Source organism: Guillardia theta (genome assembly GCF_000315625.1).
Source record: "Guillardia theta CCMP2712 unplaced genomic scaffold GUITHscaffold_27, whole genome shotgun sequence".
Taxonomy (NCBI): Eukaryota; class Cryptophyceae; order Pyrenomonadales; family Geminigeraceae; genus Guillardia; species Guillardia theta.
In genome coordinates, this window is record NW_005434647.1 from 100,035 (window position 1) to 121,649 (window position 21,615).

At 53.3% G+C, this 21,615-nt stretch overlaps 6 protein-coding genes across 6 annotated transcripts; 3 read left to right on the top strand and 3 right to left on the bottom strand.

The window, feature by feature from the left end:
* Positions 1 to 1,731: 1,731 nt before the first annotated feature.
* GUITHDRAFT_106963 (hypothetical protein) lies at positions 1,732 to 2,523 on the bottom strand (the record flags this gene model as incomplete). The annotated part of the gene is made up of 4 exons (XM_005833972.1): positions 1,732 to 1,863; positions 1,921 to 2,001; positions 2,058 to 2,183; positions 2,236 to 2,523. The coding sequence occupies 4 exons, from the start codon at positions 2,521 to 2,523 to the stop codon at positions 1,732 to 1,734; spliced, it is 627 nt and encodes a 208-aa protein (XP_005834029.1).
* A 1,880-nt stretch (positions 2,524 to 4,403) lies between these two features.
* GUITHDRAFT_137669 (hypothetical protein) lies at positions 4,404 to 5,982 on the top strand (the record flags this gene model as incomplete). Its single annotated transcript, XM_005833973.1, has 6 exons — positions 4,404 to 4,709; positions 4,947 to 5,027; positions 5,085 to 5,160; positions 5,367 to 5,397; positions 5,518 to 5,632; positions 5,923 to 5,982. The coding sequence occupies 6 exons, from the start codon at positions 4,404 to 4,406 to the stop codon at positions 5,980 to 5,982; spliced, it is 669 nt and encodes a 222-aa protein (XP_005834030.1).
* Positions 5,983 to 7,792: 1,810 nt separating this feature from the next.
* On the top strand, positions 7,793 to 11,751 carry GUITHDRAFT_137670 (hypothetical protein; the record flags this gene model as incomplete). Its single annotated transcript, XM_005833974.1, has 4 exons — positions 7,793 to 8,054; positions 8,251 to 8,570; positions 8,671 to 8,719; positions 8,765 to 11,751. The coding sequence occupies 4 exons, from the start codon at positions 7,793 to 7,795 to the stop codon at positions 11,749 to 11,751; spliced, it is 3,618 nt and encodes a 1,205-aa protein (XP_005834031.1).
* GUITHDRAFT_94019 (hypothetical protein) lies at positions 11,715 to 14,410 on the bottom strand. The gene is made up of 12 exons (XM_005833975.1): positions 14,203 to 14,410; positions 13,991 to 14,115; positions 13,790 to 13,939; positions 13,609 to 13,740; positions 13,317 to 13,451; positions 13,090 to 13,268; positions 12,946 to 13,015; positions 12,757 to 12,900; positions 12,599 to 12,696; positions 12,202 to 12,549; positions 11,981 to 12,067; positions 11,715 to 11,925 (listed from the first exon to the last, which is right to left on the bottom strand). The coding sequence occupies exons 1-12, from the start codon at positions 14,381 to 14,383 to the stop codon at positions 11,808 to 11,810; spliced, it is 1,767 nt and encodes a 588-aa protein (XP_005834032.1). The 5' UTR covers positions 14,384 to 14,410; the 3' UTR covers positions 11,715 to 11,807.
* A 2,306-nt stretch (positions 14,411 to 16,716) lies between these two features.
* Positions 16,717 to 19,492, top strand: GUITHDRAFT_162753 (hypothetical protein; the record flags this gene model as incomplete). Its single annotated transcript, XM_005833976.1, has 8 exons — positions 16,717 to 17,477; positions 17,601 to 17,796; positions 17,991 to 18,151; positions 18,292 to 18,505; positions 18,726 to 18,812; positions 18,860 to 18,911; positions 18,962 to 19,017; positions 19,176 to 19,492. 8 exons carry the CDS (start codon positions 16,717 to 16,719, stop codon positions 19,254 to 19,256), a joined length of 1,608 nt encoding a protein of 535 aa, XP_005834033.1. The 3' UTR covers positions 19,257 to 19,492.
* A 758-nt stretch (positions 19,493 to 20,250) lies between these two features.
* GUITHDRAFT_43221 (hypothetical protein) lies at positions 20,251 to 20,460 on the bottom strand (the record flags this gene model as incomplete). Its single annotated transcript, XM_005833977.1, has 1 exon — positions 20,251 to 20,460. A coding segment is annotated over one exon (210 nt), but the record flags the coding sequence as incomplete, so codon positions are not given.
* Between the last annotated feature and the right edge of the window lie 1,155 nt (positions 20,461 to 21,615).

Consider the following 21,615-nt stretch of genomic DNA (forward strand, 5'->3'; position numbering starts at 1 on the left):
CTTGGTATATTTCCAACAAGTTCGATAGTCGCAGAGGGGGTATTCCCATCTACCTTCCACCCGGTACCTACCCTTCTTCACAGCCTATTCCCTCGCATTTCCCACCCCTCCCTTCCTATACCCTATACTCTATTCCTATGCCCTATGGCCCATTGGCTATTTTATTATTCATGTACCCTACCCTAAAATTTCTATGTATGACCCCACGTAACCCACCCCCTTCTCCTGCTGCACAGACCACCCCCCATTCATTTAACCCTTGATCTTGAGGTCATCGGAGGAGACGTAGGAGGTCTCGGGGGTGATCAGATCCGACGACCTTGAGGGTGGGGTTATTGAAGACTTGGGAATACCAGGGGTCCTACAGTCATTAACCCACCTACCTACCTTCATGCTAGGAACAACCAGGGGCGGGTACAGGGGGTCCTATGGATTGTGATGGTAGTAAAGTGACAATGTGGGAGACCTCATGACCCCAAGTACCCCATGAATTGAAGACAAAATGACCGGTCATCAAATCTTACCACCGACATGTCCCCGATGTCCATTCTGTCCTCCCAATCCGCCACCAAAACTTTGAAAACAAAAATTTTGTATATGAATCTTAAATATCAAGATTTCAAAATTTGGAACAAAGTTGGGGAAAGGGTGGTAAAACTAGAAAGGGACAGAAAACTAGAAAGGGGGAACTTTTGGGGTAGGGGTGAACTGCTACTGCTCAGTCCTGAATTTTTGAGGTACTTTTGTTCTGGCAACAATCCATATTTCAAAACATAGGCACAGAATTTCAAAACTTTATTACACTTATAAGTACTGATTACTCGAAGCAGTGAAGGCGCCGGGCCCCTCCGAGCCCGACTCGCAAGCAAGGTGATTCAAGGTGATTGGGAAGGGAGGGAGAGTGGGGAAGAGGGAGAGGTGACGAGGGAGGAAGAGTTGTGAGATAAGGAAAGGTAGAGCGGGAAGGGAGAGAGAGAGGAATAGGGAAGAAGGGGGAATGAGGGCTGGGGTGGTTTCGGGGTGCAAGAGAGTGGGGAAGAGAGCAAAGGAGAGCCAATTGAGCCGGAGAGAGAGCCTCGATGGATGTCGGAATTGAGCCAGCTAATAAACAATGGAACAATTCCTGCTCCATGCCCGGTCACGGTCTCGATGATCTGGCTGTCTTCGTTTGCATTTCTGCTTCACGACTCTTGTAAGTGCATCTATGTCACCAACACAACCCGTTCCTATTCCGCATTCACAGAGGTAAAACTTGCAAAGTCTTACAATTGAGCCGTTTTCGCGACTACGGGGTGTTTGACGTTGATGCCCGTTGGGATTCGATCGCACCAAAGGAGCACAGCCCCATCGAGTGGCCAAGCCTGAGTATTGAATAAGTCTGCTGCTCCTAGCTCCTTTCAGTGAGAGATCGATTGTATGAGGGTTGAAGGATGCTGGTCCTCTCGAGATCATCGGGCGACAGAAAGGTGTTGCTGGACGGGGCACTGCAAGTGGTAAACAAAAAAGCACATATCCGGCCTAGAGAATCAGGAAATATATTCAAATAATCCAATCAATCAAGGTGTATGGAAAGACAACAAACAAGAGCAAAGAGAGCGATTAACAGCCCAACACCAGGAGAATAAGAGACATCAAGGGAGATAAAGTGAAAAGGATCTAAGAGCAAGGAGAGGCCTTGAAAGCCTCCGGGAGTGCAGGGGCGCGACAAATAGCTATCTAAGACAAGAAAACTCATGCGATCATCTCAGCAAGTGCAGACTTCAGATCGTCTCCTGCTTGTGAGCTACATGAGTCTCGGATCATGTCCTCCAAGCTCAGCTCCTCCTCCTCGCCCTCCTCCTCGCCCTCCTCCTCGCCCTCCTCCTGCACACGCCGCCGTCAGTCAACCCTGCAACCGCCGCATGCTGTCCGAGCTCTCACCCCGGCCAGCAGTCTGGCCTTGTCGACTCTCTTCTCGAAGGCAGCATACATGTGCTGTACCCCCAGCTCATTGCACGCCCACTGTCGCGTCCTGTCACGACGCACAAGACCAGCATACCCGCCTCCCTCTCTCTCACCGCGAGGTAAGGCTTCGCTACCAGACCCTCGTCGTTGGTGAACACGTCCTCCAGGATGGTCGAGAGCTGGTCGCCGTCGTCCATCGCTCCTCCCCTTGCCTCCTCCGCAAGCGCCTCTTGAAAGGCCTGCCCGACTCGTCAGGCCCCCTCCCTCAGTCCCTGCCCGCCTATGGCGCACCTTGCTCAAGCTCCCGATCTCCGAGAACACCTTCTTCATCCCTCCTTTCTTGGGCGTCTTGTCTTGGTGTTTCTTGTACGCTACCTCCCTGACCGCGTGGAACCGAAAGTCTTCCGCGTCCAGCGTCTTCTTATCGGGGCTGCCTGCTTTCGCGAGGGCATGGGACATCAGGCATGGCTGGGACGCGTTACGGGCAAGTCGGCTTTTCTTGTCGTCTCTCAACTTTCTTTCTGCCTGCCGAGCGAGGTCTGCGGCATGGAGGGGGTGTTGGCTTTCGAATGCGCTCATGCTTGGGGAGCAACAGAAGGTAAGAGAACGTATGTATCCTTGTTTCCTTTTTCGAGAAATTGAGCCCCTGTCAGAAATTCAATATCTTGGATACACTTTCATGAATCTTCTGCTCTTTTCACGGAATCTTGTCTATCGTAGAAAATTCTCTCTTTGCCCTACCTTTCTCTTCTGATTGTGGTTCTTTTTTGTCGCGTGCATGTTTCTTATCAACGAGAGATGTTAAATACGGAGCAAGACTTCTTCCAATTATACGACTTCCATATCCAATTATTTTCTGATCCTCACCCTTTTGTTGAACTGTTGGCTCACGCAGAGAATATTTCCACGCTGGTTGTCTCTCTTCCCTTCCTTTCTCGTTCCTCCCTCTTTCCCCACCTCTCTGTCTCTCTTGCCTCCCGTTTACCCCACCAGTCCGCCTGCCTGCTGTCTCTGTCTCTGTCTCTGTCTTTGTCTATCTCTGCCTGTCTTCCTTTCTTGCCTCCTTCCTTCCTTCCTTGCTGTCTGTCTGTCTGTCTGTCTGTCTGTCTGTCTGTCTGTCTGTCTGTCTGTCTGTCTGTCTGTCTGTCTGTCTGTCTGTCTGTCTGTCAGTCTGTCTGTCAGTCTGTCAGTCAGACTGTCTGTCTGTCTGTCTGTCTGTCTGTCTGACAGACGGACGGACTGACTCCTTCTCTCTCCCTCTCCCTGTTTCAAGTTCTTCTTATCCTTCTTCCCCTCCTGCGACTCTCCCTCCTCCTGTTAGTCTCGCTCCGAGCTCTTCATTCGTGGCCCATTTTTTAGTGAACCCTCCACCCCCTTTTGGAAACTTCTTTGAGGCAGACCCCTTCTTTCCACTCCTAGGACCCCTGCTTTTCCCGTGGACGGTAATCGTCACATTGCGGTGGCAGATTTCAAGAACACTTCAAATCATAATTCTATATTTCAAATAGCGTATCTGGTCATCTGAAATCTGCCACCGGTCTACTTTTGGGTGTTTACTACAGGCAACTTGCCAGGCCCGCCATGAGTCCTCCCTTTGGATCTCGGGTCACCCGGTTGTACTGAAACCTCAACGTTTGGAATCTCAGCAAGCCTCTAATCCGTTACGGAGGTTCTACGGACCGTACTTCTAAAAAAGAAACGGTTCAGATCCCGATCGGTCACCATGCCATGATGAGGGCGCGGCCGGGCTAACTGCGGCGGCCGCGCCGCCCCCCGGGGCCCGGTCCGCCCGCCGCCTAATCCGAGTCACCGTAGCCTCAAGCGGCGGGCCCCGCCGGGCGTTACAGTTTCACGGCGGCGGACCAGCACGTGTGCGACTCATTCACAGTGGTAAAAACTCAGGGTAACGTGACTGCTGACACTTTGAAAGGCTTACAGACGAAGAGGCGCGTTAGATCTCTGCCTTCTTCACAACCATCCTCAAAGGGTGGCTCTGGGTGGTAGCGGCTATGAATTGTACACGGGGGTGGTAATAAAGGGATTCACTTGAGGAGATATGGTGGGTATTCCCCGGTGAAAAGGGAGGGTGCAAGAGGGCAAGTTGTTGTGTTGCAATCTTGAGAGGGGTAGGGTGAGTTGAAAACTTCTGGAGAAGGGGTAGGGGTGGGAAGGGGGCGGTGAGTGATTACTTGCAAGCGGAAACGAATTTTGGCAAGGGAACGAAGTGCAGAAAAAGGGACGAGAACATCGAGGATAAGATGAAGCCAGTTCATGCTGTCTAGCCTCCTAGTAGCGATCAAAGATGACAAACCTCACAAGCAAGGGAAAGTTAGAAAGTACACAATTGGACGCGGACAGCAGAATTCAATCGAAGAATCAGAATCATAGTCATCAAAGAAAAAACAGATTGCAGAAGGCGTAGACTGACGTACATAATTCTCCCTTACTAAGACACCTCAATGGACACTCTCTCACTCCTTGTGCCCCCCCCCAGGATGAGCGCCATCTACGCGGCGGACCTCGCTCGGCAGGCAGAAAGAAAGTTGAGAGACGACAAGAAAAGCCGACTTGCCCGTAACGCGTCCCAGCCATGCCTGATGTCCCATGCCCTCGCGAAAGCAGGCAGCCCCGATAAGAAGACGCTGGACGCGGAAGACTTTCGGTTCCACGCGGTCAGGGAGGTAGCGTACAAGAAACACCAAGACAAGACGCCCAAGAAAGGAGGGATGAAGAAGGTGTTCTCGGAGATCGGGAGCTTGAGCAAGGTGCGCCATAGGCGGCGGGCAGGGACTGAGGGAGGGGGCCTGACGAGTCGGGCAGGCCTTTCAAGAGGCGCTTGCGGAGGAGGCAAGGGGAGGAGCGATGGACGACGGCGACCAGCTCTCGACCATCCTGGAGGACGTGTTCACCAACGACGAGGGTCTGGTAGCGAAGCCTTACCTCGCGGTGAGAGAGAGGGAGGCGGGTGTGCTGGTCTTGTGCGTCATGACAGGATGCGACAGTGGGCGTGCAATGAGCTGGGGGTACAGCACATGTATGCTGCCTTCGAGAAGAGAGTCGACAAGGCCAGACTGCTGGCCGGGGTGAGAGCTCGGACAGCATGCGGCGGTTGCAGGGTAGACTGACGGCGGCATGTGCAGGAGGAGTCTGAGGAGGAGGGCGAGGAGGAGGGCGAGGAGGAGGAGCTGAGCTTGGAGGACATGATCCGAGACTCATGTAGCTCACAAGCAGGAGACGATCTGAAGTCTGCACTTGCTGAGATGATCGCATGAGTCTCCTTGTCTGGACATTTGCGAGGTATCGGGACGACCAGCATGGGGAAGGCTGGGAGATCACAAGGAGAGAGGGTGTGCTATTCTCTCTTGTAGATATCTATGATTATGTGTTTTTATTTCTTAGTTTGTTGGTGAATTTTGGGTCAGTTGGTTGTTGTGTCTATGAGTTCTTCAACAGGTAGGACGTTTCCTTTTGATAGCATCCTCTCGTCTTGGTATTCTGGTTGATCACGTTACCTTCGGGTTGCAATGTGGCAAGAGCATCTGCTCTTACTGTTCCTCTATCGTGATCAAATAGCTCGGCCTCGTTCGGGTTCACGCTTCTTGACGAAGTGAAATCACACTCCATGATCGACGATGAGCCACTTGGCGTCTCCGCGCAACTGTCATTCGAGGTGACGCTGAAACATCAGGTAATACACATGGTACAGTACTCTCGGACTTGACTCCGGCATCAGCTTTAGGGGCCTGAATATCGATGACACCGCGATATCGGAGATCGGATGTTATCGAATTTCTTATTAGTAAAACCTACTCATAGCGTATCCAAGCCCGGAACCATATTTGCAGCAGATGTGTTTTAATCCAACATGAAGTTGGTGCTCGTATTGATCCTCAATGTGACTCGAATCTTGTGAGTATGAACGTCATCGGATGCATACGATGTCAACGAGATCTCTGAATTCTTTACAGCCTGTCGCAGTTTTCGAGTTTCTCGCTGGAAGAAAATGAGTTCACTTCCTTAGTTCACTTCCTTGGATGAAATCACCACTCAAACGTTCGACGAAATTGTTTTTGATGATGGTGCCGTGCAATAATGTGTCAGGCATTGAAGACACGAGGATGCAGTTCATATGTGATTCATCAGTCGATGCTATTCTGTGCCGATTGTCGATCCTCGAGAGAAGAGCCACGACCGTCCTGTTGCATGTCCATCAAGTCCCACCCGAGCCCTTCCTTCCCATGATTACCGGCACTGGCATTTCCTCCGCTCAGCAGGGCATTCAACTACTCATCAATTGTTGACGTGCTGCGTTCTCTTGACAGTCTCTCGGCCCCAAAAGGATTCTCATGTGATTTTGACATCATTCGGTCAGCTCAAGTCTCCTTTGCCAGGATCTCCGTCAGCTCAAAACATGTCTACGAGCATCTTCCGTCAGCTCAAAACATGTCTACAAGCATCTTCCGTCAGCTCAAAACATGTCTACAAGCATCTTCCGTCAGCTCAAAACATGTCTAAAAGCATCTTCCGTCAGCTCAAAACATGTCTAAAAGCATCTTCCGTCAGCTCAAAACATGTCTAAAAGCATCTTCCGTCAGCTCAAAACATGTCTAAAAGCATCTTCCGTCAGCTCAAAACATGTCTAAAAGCATCTTCCGTCAGCTCAAAACATGTCTAAAAGCATCTTCCGTCAGCTCAAAACATGTCTAAAAGCATCTTCCGTCAGCTCAAAACATGTTTAAAAGCATCTTCCGTCAGCTCAAAACATGTCTAAAAGCATCTTCCGTCAGCTCAAGTCTCCCCTGCCATCGCGGCTCGTCTAGTGCGATACCGCGACAAGCTCCTCCCGCTTTCGGCATAGCTACTGTGAATTATCATGAGGCGGACCCGATGATATTATTAACTTACTTTTTGTTTTTTTTGGAGCGTTACGGATCAACATCCCTCCACTACAGGGCCAACAATAAAACTTATACATTTCGTGCATAATTCATTAAATAATGTTCTAAAATTTCAAAGACAAAGATGTTAAAGTTCAATATTGAATCGAAACTCCGATCCATTCATGGGGGGTCATCAGTAGGAATGGAGGTCAAGTCATTATTTTACTCATCTCCAGGGGTTTGTCAGAGGGGTGGTTTGTACCAAGATAATCTCCAGTACAAACTGCACTCTCATACTAAAAGACTACTGATATGACTTTTAGTCTAGAATAATTGGTACAATATAGAGAAGTCAGTACAACTCATTGGTACTGATTTGCGGTCGACCAAGACGATATTGGTACTCGATGGACCGTACCATGTTTAATTATATTTTTAACTTTCTCCCGCCCTGTCGAGCCGCAGCGCCTCGTCTCGTCGCCTCCCCGTCCTACCAACTGCTCCCGCCTCCCCCTCCCTCCCTCCCCCCCCCCTCCTGCTCCTTCCCCCCCCTCCCCCCTCCTCCTCTCCTTCTCCTCCCTCTCTTGTCCCTTTTCTCTCCTTCTCATTATCAACCTGCATTGACTCCTTTTGAACCCTGATCTTTCCACCTCTCCTCTCGCCTTCCCTTCTCTTCTTGGGCCTGCCTTGGCTGCTCCCTGTTCTCTCTTGCCTTCCATCTTATTGTCTCTCTCGGTCACCTAGCAGCTAGTGCCTTGCTATACTTACCGCGAAGTTGCGTCTGTCGTGTTCACTTCACTACGGTGCTGCCATCCTCCTTCCACCTTCATCGACCCTCCCCTTCTGCCCGCCCCTCTGCTCCTAGTCTGATTTTGCTGGAACATCAAATGATGTATCCTCAGACATCCAACTAGTCAGATTCATCAGACTTTGCCATCAACTTTGTACCGCTTCGCACTGGAGGAAGCATGCCTGCTGCATACCAGTTCCCTCCGCACCCGTTGTGCCCATACTTAGGCCACCATCAGCCCAAAAGAGGGCGCATGCGATATGAGGAAGAAAGCAGGGAAGGGAAGTCCACGTCAGAACCTGTCTTGGATCATGGCAGAGCCTGCAAGGGCGAGAGCTTTGATCGCAATGGAGACTCGCACAAGAAGAGCCGATCTGGTCGAGGGTCAACCGACACCAGCGACCTGGAGTTAACTCCGAGGACGCAAGGGAACCATCAAGGTAGACAAACTCCCTAAGTGACCTCTCTCTGCTCCCTCGTTACATCCCTCCTCTCCCGTCCCTTCCCTCGTTACCTCCCTCTCCCCTCCCTGGTTCCCTCCTCCCCTTTGCCTAAACCATCTTCTCCATGCTGTTCCGCTCTTCGTGTGCATGAGTGTTAATTTTCTACCTTGTGCACGCCTGATAGCACTGTCAGGTACAGGGCAGGTTGCAGCAAGTGAGCCCCACAGGCCGATCTCCACGCCCATGGATGGGTCGAACTTCAAGAGAATGAAGTTTGGCAAGGCAGTTCCCAAATGCATCTTTGAGACCCCGCAAGGAAAGAAATTCCTGAACATGAGCTCCACCGAGAGCGATCCGCGATCCTCGAACCTCAGCGACGATGCGAGTATCAGCAGCAAGATGCCTGTGGCCCTTGGCGGAGGGTCGATACATGCCCTCGGTCTTGACTACATCAAGAGCAAGTACGATTTCTCAACAGTCCCGCAATTCGAGGGATTGTCTTCAGATTTACACGTAAGTGCTGACACAAAACTCTCCTCATTGTTGACTCATTCACCAACAGTCAAGTTTTGTACTTCCATCTTTGTCAAGGAACATTTTGCGTCATTTAAAGGAAGAAATCTATGATTTCTTGCTTGAAGCCAACAAGCGTTTGCATTCAAGTGATGAAATCATTTATCAGTTTGCGTTCTGACTGATGTCATCAGGCAAGCTTGAGGGAGAAACTGTCCAAACGGATTCGAGGGATAGTCATTATGACCAGCAACTTGTTGAGCAATGCCTGAGGAATCACAAAATTAGTGGGCATATGATTCGCACGAATGATGAGCGCCAGCGGCTACAAGGCCTCCTTCTGTTCATCAAGGACTCGAGCACAAATTTCAGCCAAGAAGATATGGAGCAACTCAGCAAGTATTTGACATCGCGTCATGAACCTGACAACACGAATGAATCTGTCAGGGCAGAGGTAGTGCAGGACATTTCATCGGGAAAGATTGCAGAAGTAATTTTGATTAGTGGATTTGGTTGCTGCGACCTCCTCCTCCAGATGTTTCTTGAGGAGCTTCAGAGTCGAAAGGAGTGCAAGCTAGTCGTAGTGAGAGCCCTGGATTGTGTGAAATCCTTGTTTGACATGGCTGGTTTTGAAACGGTTGCAAGGAGATCTTGTCACAGCGATGTGCATGCTGAAGGAGAGCCTCGCTCTGACTTGTTTCGAAGTGACTACAGCTTTATGGTGCTTGATGTCAAGAGTAGGAAAGTGGTCTCAAAATATCTGGACGTTGAAGGAGGAATCTACACGAATTTAGGCAAGCGAGTGCCAGTTTTTGTCAGAGATTTGGACCTGGGTGATTGTTCAGGAGGAGACGCGCTCACGGCTTTAAAGCCGGGGGTTTATGGGCCTCATGCCAGCGTAAAGGAGGTCGCTGGTATCTGCGAGCATCTGGATCTTCTTGATTCCCGAGCATCTTGTGACTCGTCTGAATCCGGGGAGCAACTTCTGAACGAGGCGGAAGACACGCCTGAATTACCCAAGAGAAGACTTGATTTCATCTCATCTCATGATTCTCCCATGCAGAAACAGAATGCAGCGGTAAAGTCGCTGAAACGAGCACGTCCGACCAAGAGCATCGCGAATCCAAAGCAAGCTGGCTTGCCAATCATCTCCAGCCCAAGGATGTTGAGGCAGTCCAAGTTGAAATTCTTGCTTCAGAGTGCGTCGGGCAGCCCACGAAAATTCAGCAAGGCCCGCGATTTGTCCGCGGAACCTCAGGCTGTCAAAGAGAAGGTCAAGTCGTCTCGCTTGCTGTACCAGAAGTTCTTCAAGGACAAGTCTCGTTCTGTGTTGGCGTCCAGTGGTCTTTCCAAGGTCGACCCATCTAAGGTTGCAGCCATGGACCCGCTCAAGCGAGAGACTGTGCGAATGATCTGCTACGACCTTGGGGTCCCCATCAATCGAAAAGTACCTCTCCTGAAGATGCAGGTGCAGAAGACCAGGTCACAGCTCTTGCTCAGCTTGATGCGCTTGCATGAGGAGGATGTGTTCGCTTGGATATACTCAAACCTGCTCACGCCAGAAACACTCGAGGCGATATCCGTCGACTACGGTACAAACATGTCGGGAGATGACGCGAGAGCGAAGCTGTATCACATGATGAAGAACGCCAATCGACCCAAACCAGAGCACGCGACCAAGAAAGGTGGTGAGGCTCAGGTCGAACAGCCAGACAAGGGCTCGTCTAAGAGCATGAGACGAGAAGGGCAGGTGGATGCCAAGACGGATGAAGCCGCTCAACTGAAGCCCGTCCCTTGGCAAATGATCTTCTGCCGTATATGCGGTACGGGGGATCGAGATGACCAGCTGGTGCTGTGCGATCGTTGCAACGACGGTTACCACATGGACTGTCTGCATCCAAAGCTCAAGAGTCTCCCTGAGGGCGAGTGGCTCTGCCCTGAGTGCCTCAAGGAGCAGAAGAAGAACAAGAGCCACCTCACGGGAGGGGCGGCCAGAGCTCCTAAGGATTTCTTCCTCGTCCGAAGTCTGTGCAAGCAGACCATCAGGCTGATCTGTCATGACCTCGGACTGGACGACAAGGGATCCAAAGCTGAGATTCGTGATCGCATCGCAGCTGCTCTGCCCGACCAAGCGGTTCCTACCCTACCCAGTCTCAAGTTGTCAGCACTAGAAGCGATCTGCGTGGACCTGGGCCTGCCAAAGAAAGGCACGAAAGACGAGATCAGAACCCGGATTGAACACAACTTTTTCCATCGCGGAAATAACGTAGAGGAACGTTCCCAAGTCAAGTCTGACGAAGCACTGGAAGACAGTGGTGAGCAGGAGAGGCCCACCGATGACCCGCATGAAAGGAAGATGCTCAAGCTCAGCAAGGCGACTCTGCGAACAATCTGCCTGAACCTGGGGTTAGACCACACTGGCAAGAAAGCTCTGCTGGTCAGGAGGATCATGGAAGTCGGGCAGGCGCTGCAGTGGATTTCCTTGGCTTCCATCAAGTTGACCACCATGGAGCAGATTGCCGAGGACCTGGAGGTTTGCAAGAAGGGAACGAAAGAGGAGCTCAGATCTCGAATCCTGCAGCATTGGAGCAGAAGCAGCAAAGCAGGGGCTCCTGACGCTGACCCTCTCCCTGACCTCTCGCACAAGGTCAAGGGAAAAGCAAGCGCAGCGGAGCACGCCTCAGAAGACTCGACCGCCTGCCAGAGCCAGAGCAGCAGCAAATCTCAATCCGACCCAGTGGAGAAGGAGGGAGAGGACGGGAAGAGGCTGGTGTCTGTCTTCGAGGAGCTCCCCGTCCCCTCTGAGAACTTCTCCCTTGAGCCGCACCTGCTGCTGCAGGCCGTGCGCTCGATGGAGGTCGAGGGAGTGAACCCGGCGGAGGTGGCAGATCCGTGGGAGTACGTGACGTGCAAGAAGTGCGGGCTGAGCGAGGGCGACGAGCGAATGATCTTGTGCGACGGCTGCGACGATGCGTACCACGTCGAGTGCACGTGGCCGAGGCTCTCGCAGGTGCCGGAAGGTGAGTGGTTCTGCAAGGTATGCAGGAAGACGCGGGATAGCGCGGCCGTGCAAGCCAAAGAGGTGCAGGAAGAGGGAGAGGGGGAAGGGAGCGAGCGGTCCAAGGTGTCGGGAAGGATCAGGATGAAGACGCAGCCGTTCAAGGTGTCTAGGGGCAAGTAGTCTAATAAACCAGTAAGATACAGCTATCTTCGAGGGCGCCTGTGTTGGGATGTAGCTCAGGTGCGAGCTGGGAGCTTCCAGTTCTTAATGAAGGAAAGGTCGTTGTCGTGGATAAACTCTCGATGGCAGGACCAGGTCACGTGAATCGCCTCCTTGGTTCCGATGCCTGCGGCTCTGAAGCGGATGTCACATCCGCCCTCCCCTCCTCCGCCCTCCTCCTCCTCCTCACCTCGGGTCCCCGGCAGGACCGAACCAATGGTTCTGCGGTGCTCCTGTTGTCCTGGCGCGCATACCGACATAGGTGGTCCCGTTCACGCTGGGTAGCGAGCAGATCAGACCTGAGATGGGAGAGAAAGGAGAAAAGAGCGAGGGAGGGCGGGATGAGAACAGAAGAGGGGAGGAGACTGGAGGGGAGGAGACTAGAGGAAAGAGGGGGGAGGGGAGAGGAACCTTCTTCCTTGAAAGAGACGCTGGAACGAGACGTCGTTGGAGACGATGGCGGCTGTAAGGTGATTCTGAACGAACTCGAGGACGTCGAGGACGGCCGGGATGTCCGAGTCGTCGAACTCAGTCACGACCTGGAAAGGGGCGAAGACCTCGGTGGTAGCGAGCTGAAGGTTCTCCTTGCTCGCAGTTAGGGAGGATAGCGGTACCATGACGGCCGTTGGCTTCATCGCCCCGTACTGCCTGGGGATGTTGTGCTTGCCTTCGTTGATCTCTACCCCCCCGAAGAGGACGCGGGCCCCGGGGATCTTCTTGAGGGCCTCGACGTGGTTCGTGAACGTCTGAGTGGTGACGCTGCGGGCAAGAATCTCAAGGAGGAGGAGGAGGAGGATGGAGCTGTTACCTGAGGGTTGGCCCCACTGTCAAGTCATCAAGGCGCCTCTGGGACGCGAGCTGCTGCAGCTTGTCGAGCAGGTTGGTTTTGCTCCAGTTCTTGTGCACCTGAAGGCAGGAGGGTGAGTAAGGTGAGGAGGACGAAGGAGGGGCAAGGGTGGGGCGTACAAAGAGGATCGACTGTGCCGAGCACTTCTGACCCGACGAAGCGTACGCGTCCTGATCGCAAACATGCGCGACGTAGTCGATGACGGCAGGGTCTGACGGCACGTCGGGCCCTAGTACCTTCCATCCAAACCCTGCGGACTCGACCTGCCATCAGTCAGAGGGCGAGAGGAGCAGAAGCTGTCGTGCCACCTTCACCCGTCCCTCCAGCCTCTCCGCAAGGATGTTGGCGACCTTGGAGCTCCCCGTGAAGAGTGTTGTCCTGCTCTCAACGTCACTCCTCCTCCTCCTCTCCTCATCTTCAGGCCCCCACCCCTCCCGTTCACTCCCTCGCACCTCGGCCTCGCCTTCTCCAGTAGCGTCTGCATCATCGGGCCATGGCAGTTAATGAAGTCCAGGTCGCCCATCGGCATGCCGCACGAGTGGAGCAGCCGTATGAACTGGTCCATGACTATGGACACCTTGCTGTCGACCTTGAGCAGCGGCCTGTTCCCCATGTACAGCGCCCCCATGGTCTGCCAACGAGCCGTCAGCTGCTCCTACTGCAGGGCGAACGAGCGCACCTGAAGCACAGGGATCTCCAGAGGGAAGTTGAAGGGAGTGATCAGAGCGACTGGCCCGTACGGCCAGCGATATCCCTGCGACTGCTGGCCAGTGTGGTCTCCAGGGACTGAGAACGATCTTGCTAGGAAGCGAACCTGCACGAGTCGTCACCGTTGTCGTCGCCTTCCCCTCCGTCATGATATCACGATCAGCAGCAGCAGCAGCAGCAGCAGCAGCAGCAGCAAAATCCACCCGACCATCATTATCATCATCATCATCATCACAACCACCGCCAAGGTTGAACAAGCTTACCTGATCTCCTGAGAAGTTCTCCAAGAATTTTCTTGTCACCACCACTTCCCCCCGCGCTTGCGCGTAGCTCTTGGGAGAGACCCTCTGAATCAGGCGAGCAAAGAAGCGCTCTACTTCCGGATCCCTGAGCATCTGCACGCCAACTACGTCAGGAGGAACCCTCGCTCGCCTGCTCCCTTACGTTGGCTGCCTTCAACGAGATCTCCCCGTACAGGAGGTACCGGTCGACGTTGAGCAGCGGGTTGTGCATCCCGTACTTGGGGCAGGAGTTGAGGCTGCGAACGAAGGCGTTGAGGCTGTTCTGCTGGATCTCAGAGACCTCGATGAAGGGCTGCAGGAGCGTCAGCAGGAGCGCGAGACCGGATCCTCCTGTCGGGCTTACCCTGCCGTCGATGGGGTCGGGGATCACCTCGTAAGCTCCGTCTGTTCCCTGGATCCACTCCCCTTGAATGATGTTATGCACTTTGGCAGGAGCGCCCGACCCTAGGGAGTCAGGATCGCATGTGGCTGAGGGAGGCAGTCAGTCATAGCGTCCGCCACCACCATCATCAATGTCATCATCATCATCAGCAGCAGCAGAAGCGGCAGCATCACCGAAGTCTAGCTTCTTGGAGTGATAAGTTGGCTGCCATGAAGCAACGTGAGAGTCTGCGTTTGTTTTCTTCTTCGCATGTCCACCGGACGATTGCGACGACATGCCCTTGCATGCTGGCAACCCCCAGGCCTTGTTTGCCAGCAGGGGTCTTGTGATCTTTGAAGCTTTGAACGACCTCATAGCGCGGAACGAGAAAAAGAAGAGTCTGAACGCACACAACATGAGTGTAATGCCGTCAGTTTTCTCTTGGTGCGCACTCTCAACATCTGGTTTGCTGTCATATGCTAAATCAACTTTTTGTAGCTTCTGAAATTCACTCGAAGATGCGTTGAGAGGCTACCGGATCACAACAAATGCTCTCTTGATCATTAGCAAGACTGCTCGAAATCAGATAAACCAGGCCTATCATTACGCGACTACCACTCGCATAGAATTCCTCTGCCTGATGAATTCTTGTTCGGTGTCGAACTTCTAGAAAGCTAAGAGGTCATTGCAACACTTGAATCCTTCTCCAATTCTTTTCAATTTTTCTTTCTATACTTGTCTTCGTTCTTGAATCATGTTATCGTTTCCTTAGCTCACTGCTACGTCGATATCCTCATTGTCGCTTCGTCTCCCTACAATCTTCCTCCCCTCTCCCTTCTCCGGATTGCATCAACACAAACTTTCAATATTTACTACCCTACCCCCATCGACCCACCCTCACACCGGATTTGCAGGGGGTGAACGCTTGAAACAGAGGGCGGAGAGCCCGTCCAGGGGGTAGCCAATCTTGATAGGGTACTGAGATTGCAAGGGTAGTTTAATCTGGACCATGAGTCAAACAGTGGGGTACTTAACTATCATTTAGGGGGTACGAGTGTGATGATGGGCAAAAGAGGGGGTACTTGACTCCGGGTACAATTTGGTGGAGGTAGGTAGGTAAGTGGGTGGGTGGGTGGGTGGGTGGGTGGGTGGGTGGGTAGTAAAACAATGCACAACTCATCTCATGAATACGCCTCAACAACCTACCCCACCCCCTTACGAGCTTACCCCTTTAAATCTTATACCCACCCCTTTGACTAACTTTGCTATGAAAACCTTCACGATTGATCAAGATGGGGTGGGGTGTGTTCAACCACGTTGAAGTGGGGTTTGTAATCCCTTAGGGTGGGTTACCAAAAAGGGGTGGGGGTGGTCCTCCATCGATTCCCAAAGGACCGAAGTTTGCTGGGGTTTGTTAGTGTTGCAGCCTCTTACCAGGGTGGGTAGTGCGATCCCCCGGGGGCCGGGGTACCAGGAAACCCGGAGGCCGAGGGGTGGCAACACATGGGATCACATGGGGTGGGTACATGAATTCAGAGTTGGAGTCGAGATAAAGGGTGGGTGGTGCACTTAAAGATGGTGGGTCCATGACCCCCCAGGTCACAGCAGGAAATCCCTCAGCTGACTAGGCTAGTGGGGTGGGTGAACCTTTTACACCGCTAGACCCGGGTAAAGTCCCGGTACATCCGCCGTCAAATAGGGGTGGGGGTATACACCCGTACCCACCAGGAACCTCATCGTGACCTTTCCCCCTGTAACCTGCAACGGACTGACCACTCTGGTCAAATCTCGTGGTCAAACCAGTCAAACCCTCACCCGGTACGTCACTCGGTGACTCAGTGTCGGGCCCGGTGGCGGCCCGGCTGGTGGACTTATTAGTTTTATGTTGGTACATGATTTTAACTTAATCTTGAGTAAACAATGAATAGATGATTGAAACATGGTACAAAAATTGAACCCATTGGAGAATATTTTTAGAAATATTTGTTGGAAAGCGGTTTATTACATATTCGTATCAGTACCAACTTATATAATAAAGTATAATATAAATATTAATGGTACAAATTTAAGTGTAGAGGTACACTCGAGCAGCTACCAAAACTTTTAAGATTAAATCTTTTGTAAAGGCCGGCCTGCTTTAGTGCCCACGATGGTGAATTAGGGGATGCCATGAAAGCTCGTAGGAGACGGGAGAAGAGGTGCGAGAGGAGGGAGGAGGAAACAGAGGAGAAGGCAGAGAAAGAAGTAGAGGAAGGAGCTGAAGAGATGTAGATAGCGATGCGAGCAAGGGCAAGGGCGATGGTAATGGCAATGGGAGTCAGGAAGAAAAGGACACATGATGGGAGGGACGAAGGCAGTTCGGTGGAAGTTCTCAGGATGATTGATACCAGGATGAGATTAAGGTGATTCAAATTGCACGTTTGCGACCGATGTATCGAGTTGCCCTGCTGGCACCGATGGATTGAGCTTTGGGTGCGGATCGGGGTGTAGGAAGTGCTTTGTTGCTTTCATGGAATTGTGCTTGTGAGTGGCAAACATGATCTCGATACAGTACACAAGTTACTTGCTTGATCTCGATCGTTTCTTTCGCTGGAGCTGCTGCGCTGAAAGTATATATATATGTCCTGAAATTTCATATTCAGCCACAGTACCGGTACAGAACAAGTTTAGAAAGGGTAGTACAGCTCAACAGGTGTCGTGACCTTTTGATGCAGTTGATGAGCTCTGTGCGGACTGTCCGACCCCGGAGGAGCAACGCGACTGCCGCTAGACTCATCTCCTTCGTCCTCTGCGTCGAGTGTTGGCTGGTCAAGCACGACTGTGCTCTGGCCGTAGCCGAGCACGAGCGCCCAACAGTGCGGGCACATCGGCAGGAGCATGCGCACTCCCACCTTGGCTTCCTAAGCGCCAACGTCAACCTTGCGAGGAGGAAGACGTTCTCGGCGTGTCCTGCCGCCCCGATGACGTGTAGCCAAGGGCAGCGCAGGAGGCTGATGAGGATGAATGGGGAAGCCGAGAACGACGGAGTCTGTAACCCCAGGAGCAAGAAGGTTGCGATCATCGGGGCTGGAGCCGCAGGCTTGGCTGCCGCCAAGCAGATGCGGCTAGCAGGGCATGAGGTGACGGTCTTCGAACAGACCGGGGAGGTAGGAGGGGTGTGGCAGTACAGCAATCAGACAGAAGGAGATCCACTGGGGCAGGTGGGGGTAGAGGAGCGCGTGCACTCGTCCATGTACGAGAATCTCCGCACAAACCTCCCGAGAGAGGTCATGTCTTTCTCCGACTTCGACTTCGACACCTCCTTCGGCGACCCACGTCGCTTCCCCCACCACAGCGCCGTTTTCAACTACCTCGTCGCCTACAGCGAGGTCAACGGTCTCAGGGAGCACATCGCCTTCCGGAGAAGGGTCCTTTCCATCGAGCCCTGCGCGAGCCAGCAGGAAGGAAGAGGTTTCCAAGGGCATTCTTGGTTGTTGAAGCACGCGCCCTCCTCCGCTTCGGAGAAGCAGCAGCAGCAGCAGCAGCAGCAGCAGCAGGAGTCGAGTGTTTCCGATCACTTCGATGCCGTGGCTGTGTGCAACGGGCACTACAGCGAGCCTTTCCTGCCCGAGCTGGAGGGGAGCGAGATCTTCTCCGGGGTGGTGATTCACTCGCACAACTATCGCAGCCCCCAGCAGTTCTCGGGCAGGAACGTGCTCGTCGTGGGGGCCTCGGCGTCGGGAGAGGACATTTCAAGGGAGGTTGGGGCCGTGGCGAACCAAGTCTTCCTGTCTGCTCGGTCCTGGCAGGTGACGGCACTGCACGAGTTGATTCGTGTGCTGATGCTGACTTGATGGTGATGGTGATGATCATGATCATGGTGGTGGTGATGGTAAACATGATGATGATGACGATGCTGTTGTGCTGTGCCGATGCTGCCTTGATGCTGCCTCCTCCTGGCTGACTGGTAGGTTGCCTCCTCCTGGCTGACTGTTGGAGGCAGAACCCGGAGTGGGGGCATCCTAACGCCCCTCCCTTCGGAGAGAAGAGGAACATCCATAGGCGCCCCACCATCGCTCGCTTCCTCGGGCATGACAGCGTGCAGTTCGACGACGGACGGGTCGCAGAGAAGCTTGATGCGGTCATCTACTGTACAGGCTACAGGTGAGCTTGACGAAGTACCATAGAAGCTGCTGACATTTCTGCTCCTTCTCCTCCTTTCTCCCCCGGCTTCTCCTCATCTTCCTCCCCTCCCCGCGCTCCTTTGCATCGCTTCCTGTGCCATTTCTTCTGTCCTCGCCCAGGTATCATTTCCCCTTCCTGCAGACAAGTGGAGTAGTGGACGTGGAGGACAACGCCATCTTTCCTCTCTACAAGCACATGCTCCCTCCTTCCATGCCTTCCATCGCCTTCATCGGCATCCCCGCCAAGATCGTCCCCTTCCCTCAGTTCGAGATTCAAGCGAGATACGCTGCCAAGGTCTGGGCGGGAGAAATCCAGCTGCCCTCTGAGCAGAAGGTCAGCACAACATCCCTCTTTGCGGGCCCTGGAGAGGCTCAGCGGCTCCTCACCTCTGCTATCCCCTCCTCTCCCCTCCCCTCCTCTCCTCTCCTCTCCTCTCCTCTCCTCTCCTCTCCTCTCCTCTCCTCTCCTCTCCTCTCATCTCCGTTCCCCTGCCCTCCCCGTCCTCTCTCCCCCCTCCTGTCCCCGAAAGAGTCTTGACTTTAGGATTATCCAGATGCTGGAGGAGGTTACGGCTGAGTGGGAGAGAAAGAAGGAGCTCGGTGTCCCTCTCAAGTACTTCCACGTCCAGGGAGGAGATCAGGTAGCGCAGGCCCTGGGATCACTTGCTCGCTCACGCTCTTCCCACAGTTCGAGTACAACGACGAGCTGCTCTCGCTCTGCAACGCAGATCCGCTGCCAGGTCCCTTGTAATCCGCTGCAGCGAAGCAATGGAGCTGACTCCTCCTGCAGAATGGAGGATGTACATGTTCTCACAGTGTGGGCAGAACAAGCGCAAGTTCCCTGAGGTCAAGACGAGGAAGGAGGAGGGAGGAGGGAGGAGGGAGAGAGGAAAAGAAGGAGGAGGGAGAGAGGAAAAGAAGGAGGGAGGATGGAGAGGAGAGGAGAGGAGGGGATGGGAGCGGGTCAGGGAGGGGAGGGCTTTCGCTCTTGACTGTGCTTTCAGAGCTACCGGGATACTCCGCTGCCAACCATTGAAGATTATGAGCAGATGTTAGCGAGAGCCAGGCTAGCTGCGGCTCGATGATGACCATGGAGAAAAGAATATTTATTGCATCTTCATCATCAGAGAAGCAGCAGCGTGTTGGTAAGGAAAGATGCGAAAATGCAGTTGAGCTAGACAGAAAGCAAGATAGAGAGAAAGAGAAAGAGAATAGAAACAATGTATCAGTTCACGAACAAATCATTCAACATGTGCTTCATGCGGCCCCGCTGTCAACTTGTAAGTGCTCATCATGGTTGTGTTTACAAGGTTTACCTTTCCTCCCGTGAGTGACGCGATTGGTTCGATCCTATCCTCCTCCATATCGCAGACCTGCCGGGCGGATGAGGTTGCCCGAGGCGTCAGCTTGATACTGACCTTGCATCCGATGCTCGTTGAGAGATCGCACGTCCGAAGTTACCCATGGCCGACATAAACCTGCATCCACCGTCAGCGTCTCCCTGACAGTCCTTGCGGCACCACCTGCTGGAGCTTCGCCTGGACCCCGAGGAGTTGCTAGTGCTGTCTCGTCCTAGCCTCCTGAGCCCATCAAGTCAGAAGGACGACGCGCGTGTGGCTCCCTCTCACCGATCACTTGAGAAATTGTCCATAGGGGAATCAGCCTCCTAAGCGGCATTCAGAACAGAACCCCGGCACCATCACAATCAAACCGTGCTCCTCAAACGAGTCCTGCTCAGCGTTCTTCGATCATCACTCCTCCGCATACGAATGCCTGCTCATCATCAGTCCTTGCGAAGATGCTTCCAACTGAAAGCTTCGTCCAGAAGCTTACCTTGAGAGGTCGACGTCGTGCCCTCAGTCCTTGAGCGCCTTGCGAACCTGCATTCACGTGTCAGAGGTGCAATGTACTTCTGTAATCCTTGTCGCTTCACCTCGTTGAGTTGTTTTCATTCGCCGCATTCATTTGCGCAGCTGCAGCAGTGACCAGACTGAGGTCGAACAGAGTTTCCAAGATGTTGGTGGCGTATTGAATGGTTTGAGCGCGGTCAGCAGCCCCAGCCTCGAAGAAGGAGTTCGGTGCCGCTTCAAGCTCATGGCGGCATGACGGGCATGTGTTAACTTTCTTCAGCCAGGGCAGAACGCAAGCAGAATGGAAGTCATGCTTGCAAGGGAGACGCGTGAGTTCTTGGCCACACTCGTAATCATCTTGGCAAATAGCGCAGGTATCCTCGGTGACTTGGGTCGATCCTTTCTCGTACGTCAGGGTCTCAAGTGCCTTTAGGGCGTTGGTGGAGGCAGGGCGATGCTGCGTTGAGCTCTCCATCCCAACTCGCGAGATTTCTTGAAGAAACCTCGCTGGACTCCGCCTGACAGGCGTGAGCCTTCGAAACGTGTGTGTAGTGCTGAACGAGCATGATCAGACAGACACACAAGGCATGCAATCACTCACTCGTGAATGCGCGATCCATTGCGGCGGGAGAGCGCAGCATGGCAGTTCTCACACAGATCGAAGTCCCCGCACTGGCAGCACTTGTACCGCGCACCCACGATTGGGTGCATCTGGCAACCGTCACAGATGATGTTGGGGTGTATTTCCCTCGTCTCCGAATATCTTGAGAATGGCCTCCCGATCCTATCATCCCCCAGTGTTAGCTGTGAGCTGGACAAGAGTTCACGGAAGATCTGAATCTGCAGATCCCTCCCTGCCCTCTCCCCAGAGTTCCTGTGCCAACCCATCGGCGCCATCCGCATGGCGCGGTCACGCATGAACATGTATTGGTTCCTCCTACTGCTATCGCCCGACGTTATCTCGACGAACTCGCTCCCACAGTGCACGCACTGCAGCGGGCTGCCAGCAGTGTACCTCTCCTCCGTGCGGCACTCGTGGCACCGAAGAATTTGAACCTCCTCCTCGCTCTCATCACCGTTCTCCCCCCCGTTGTGCTCCTGTGGAATGTCCATGCTGTCATTGGAGTCGCTCCCTTGGTTGTTCTCAGATTGGGTGTTTGAGTCCTGCGTGCCTGTGTTCGACCGTGGTCCGTTCCTTTCTGCTCCCGCAGCATCCGAAACGTCATCTGAGATCTGTAGCTCTTCGACCCGCTCTTCTATAGTGATGTTCTGCACGCAATCATTCAGAAGCAAGGCGGAGGGCTTCCAGCATCGCACCTCTGGCACATAGATGCTGCGATCGTTGTCAATCTCTTCATACTGAACAGCACCAGCTAAGGAACGGTCAGAATCCAGCACGCGCGGGTCAGAGGAGAGTACCTTCGTTGCCGGAGCTCACACTCGTCGCATCCGATTCCCGACGACTCATGCTTTCCCTGAGACAGCATCGAGTCATTGCATCAGCGACAATGCGAAACGAGCAAGGGCATGGGCGGCCTCCTGCCCTGCCCAGCGGCGACCTTTCACTTTCGTTTGCGGGCATTCGTGTCTAGCA

Bases quoted from the DNA above. Each gene is read 5' to 3' on its own strand.
- GUITHDRAFT_94019 (XM_005833975.1), bottom strand. From the start codon at position 14,383: ATGAGGTCGTTCAAAGCTTCAAAGATCACAAGACCCCTGCTGGCAAAC. The intron at 13,269-13,316 runs GTGCGCTCGTTC...GCTCGTTGGCAG, and splicing joins TGGAGATCCCTGTGCTTCAG to ACCATGGGGGCGCTGTACAT. The intron at 12,550-12,598 runs GTAACAGCTCCA...TCTTGCCCGCAG, and splicing joins ACAGTGGGGCCAACCCTCAG to CGTCACCACTCAGACGTTCA.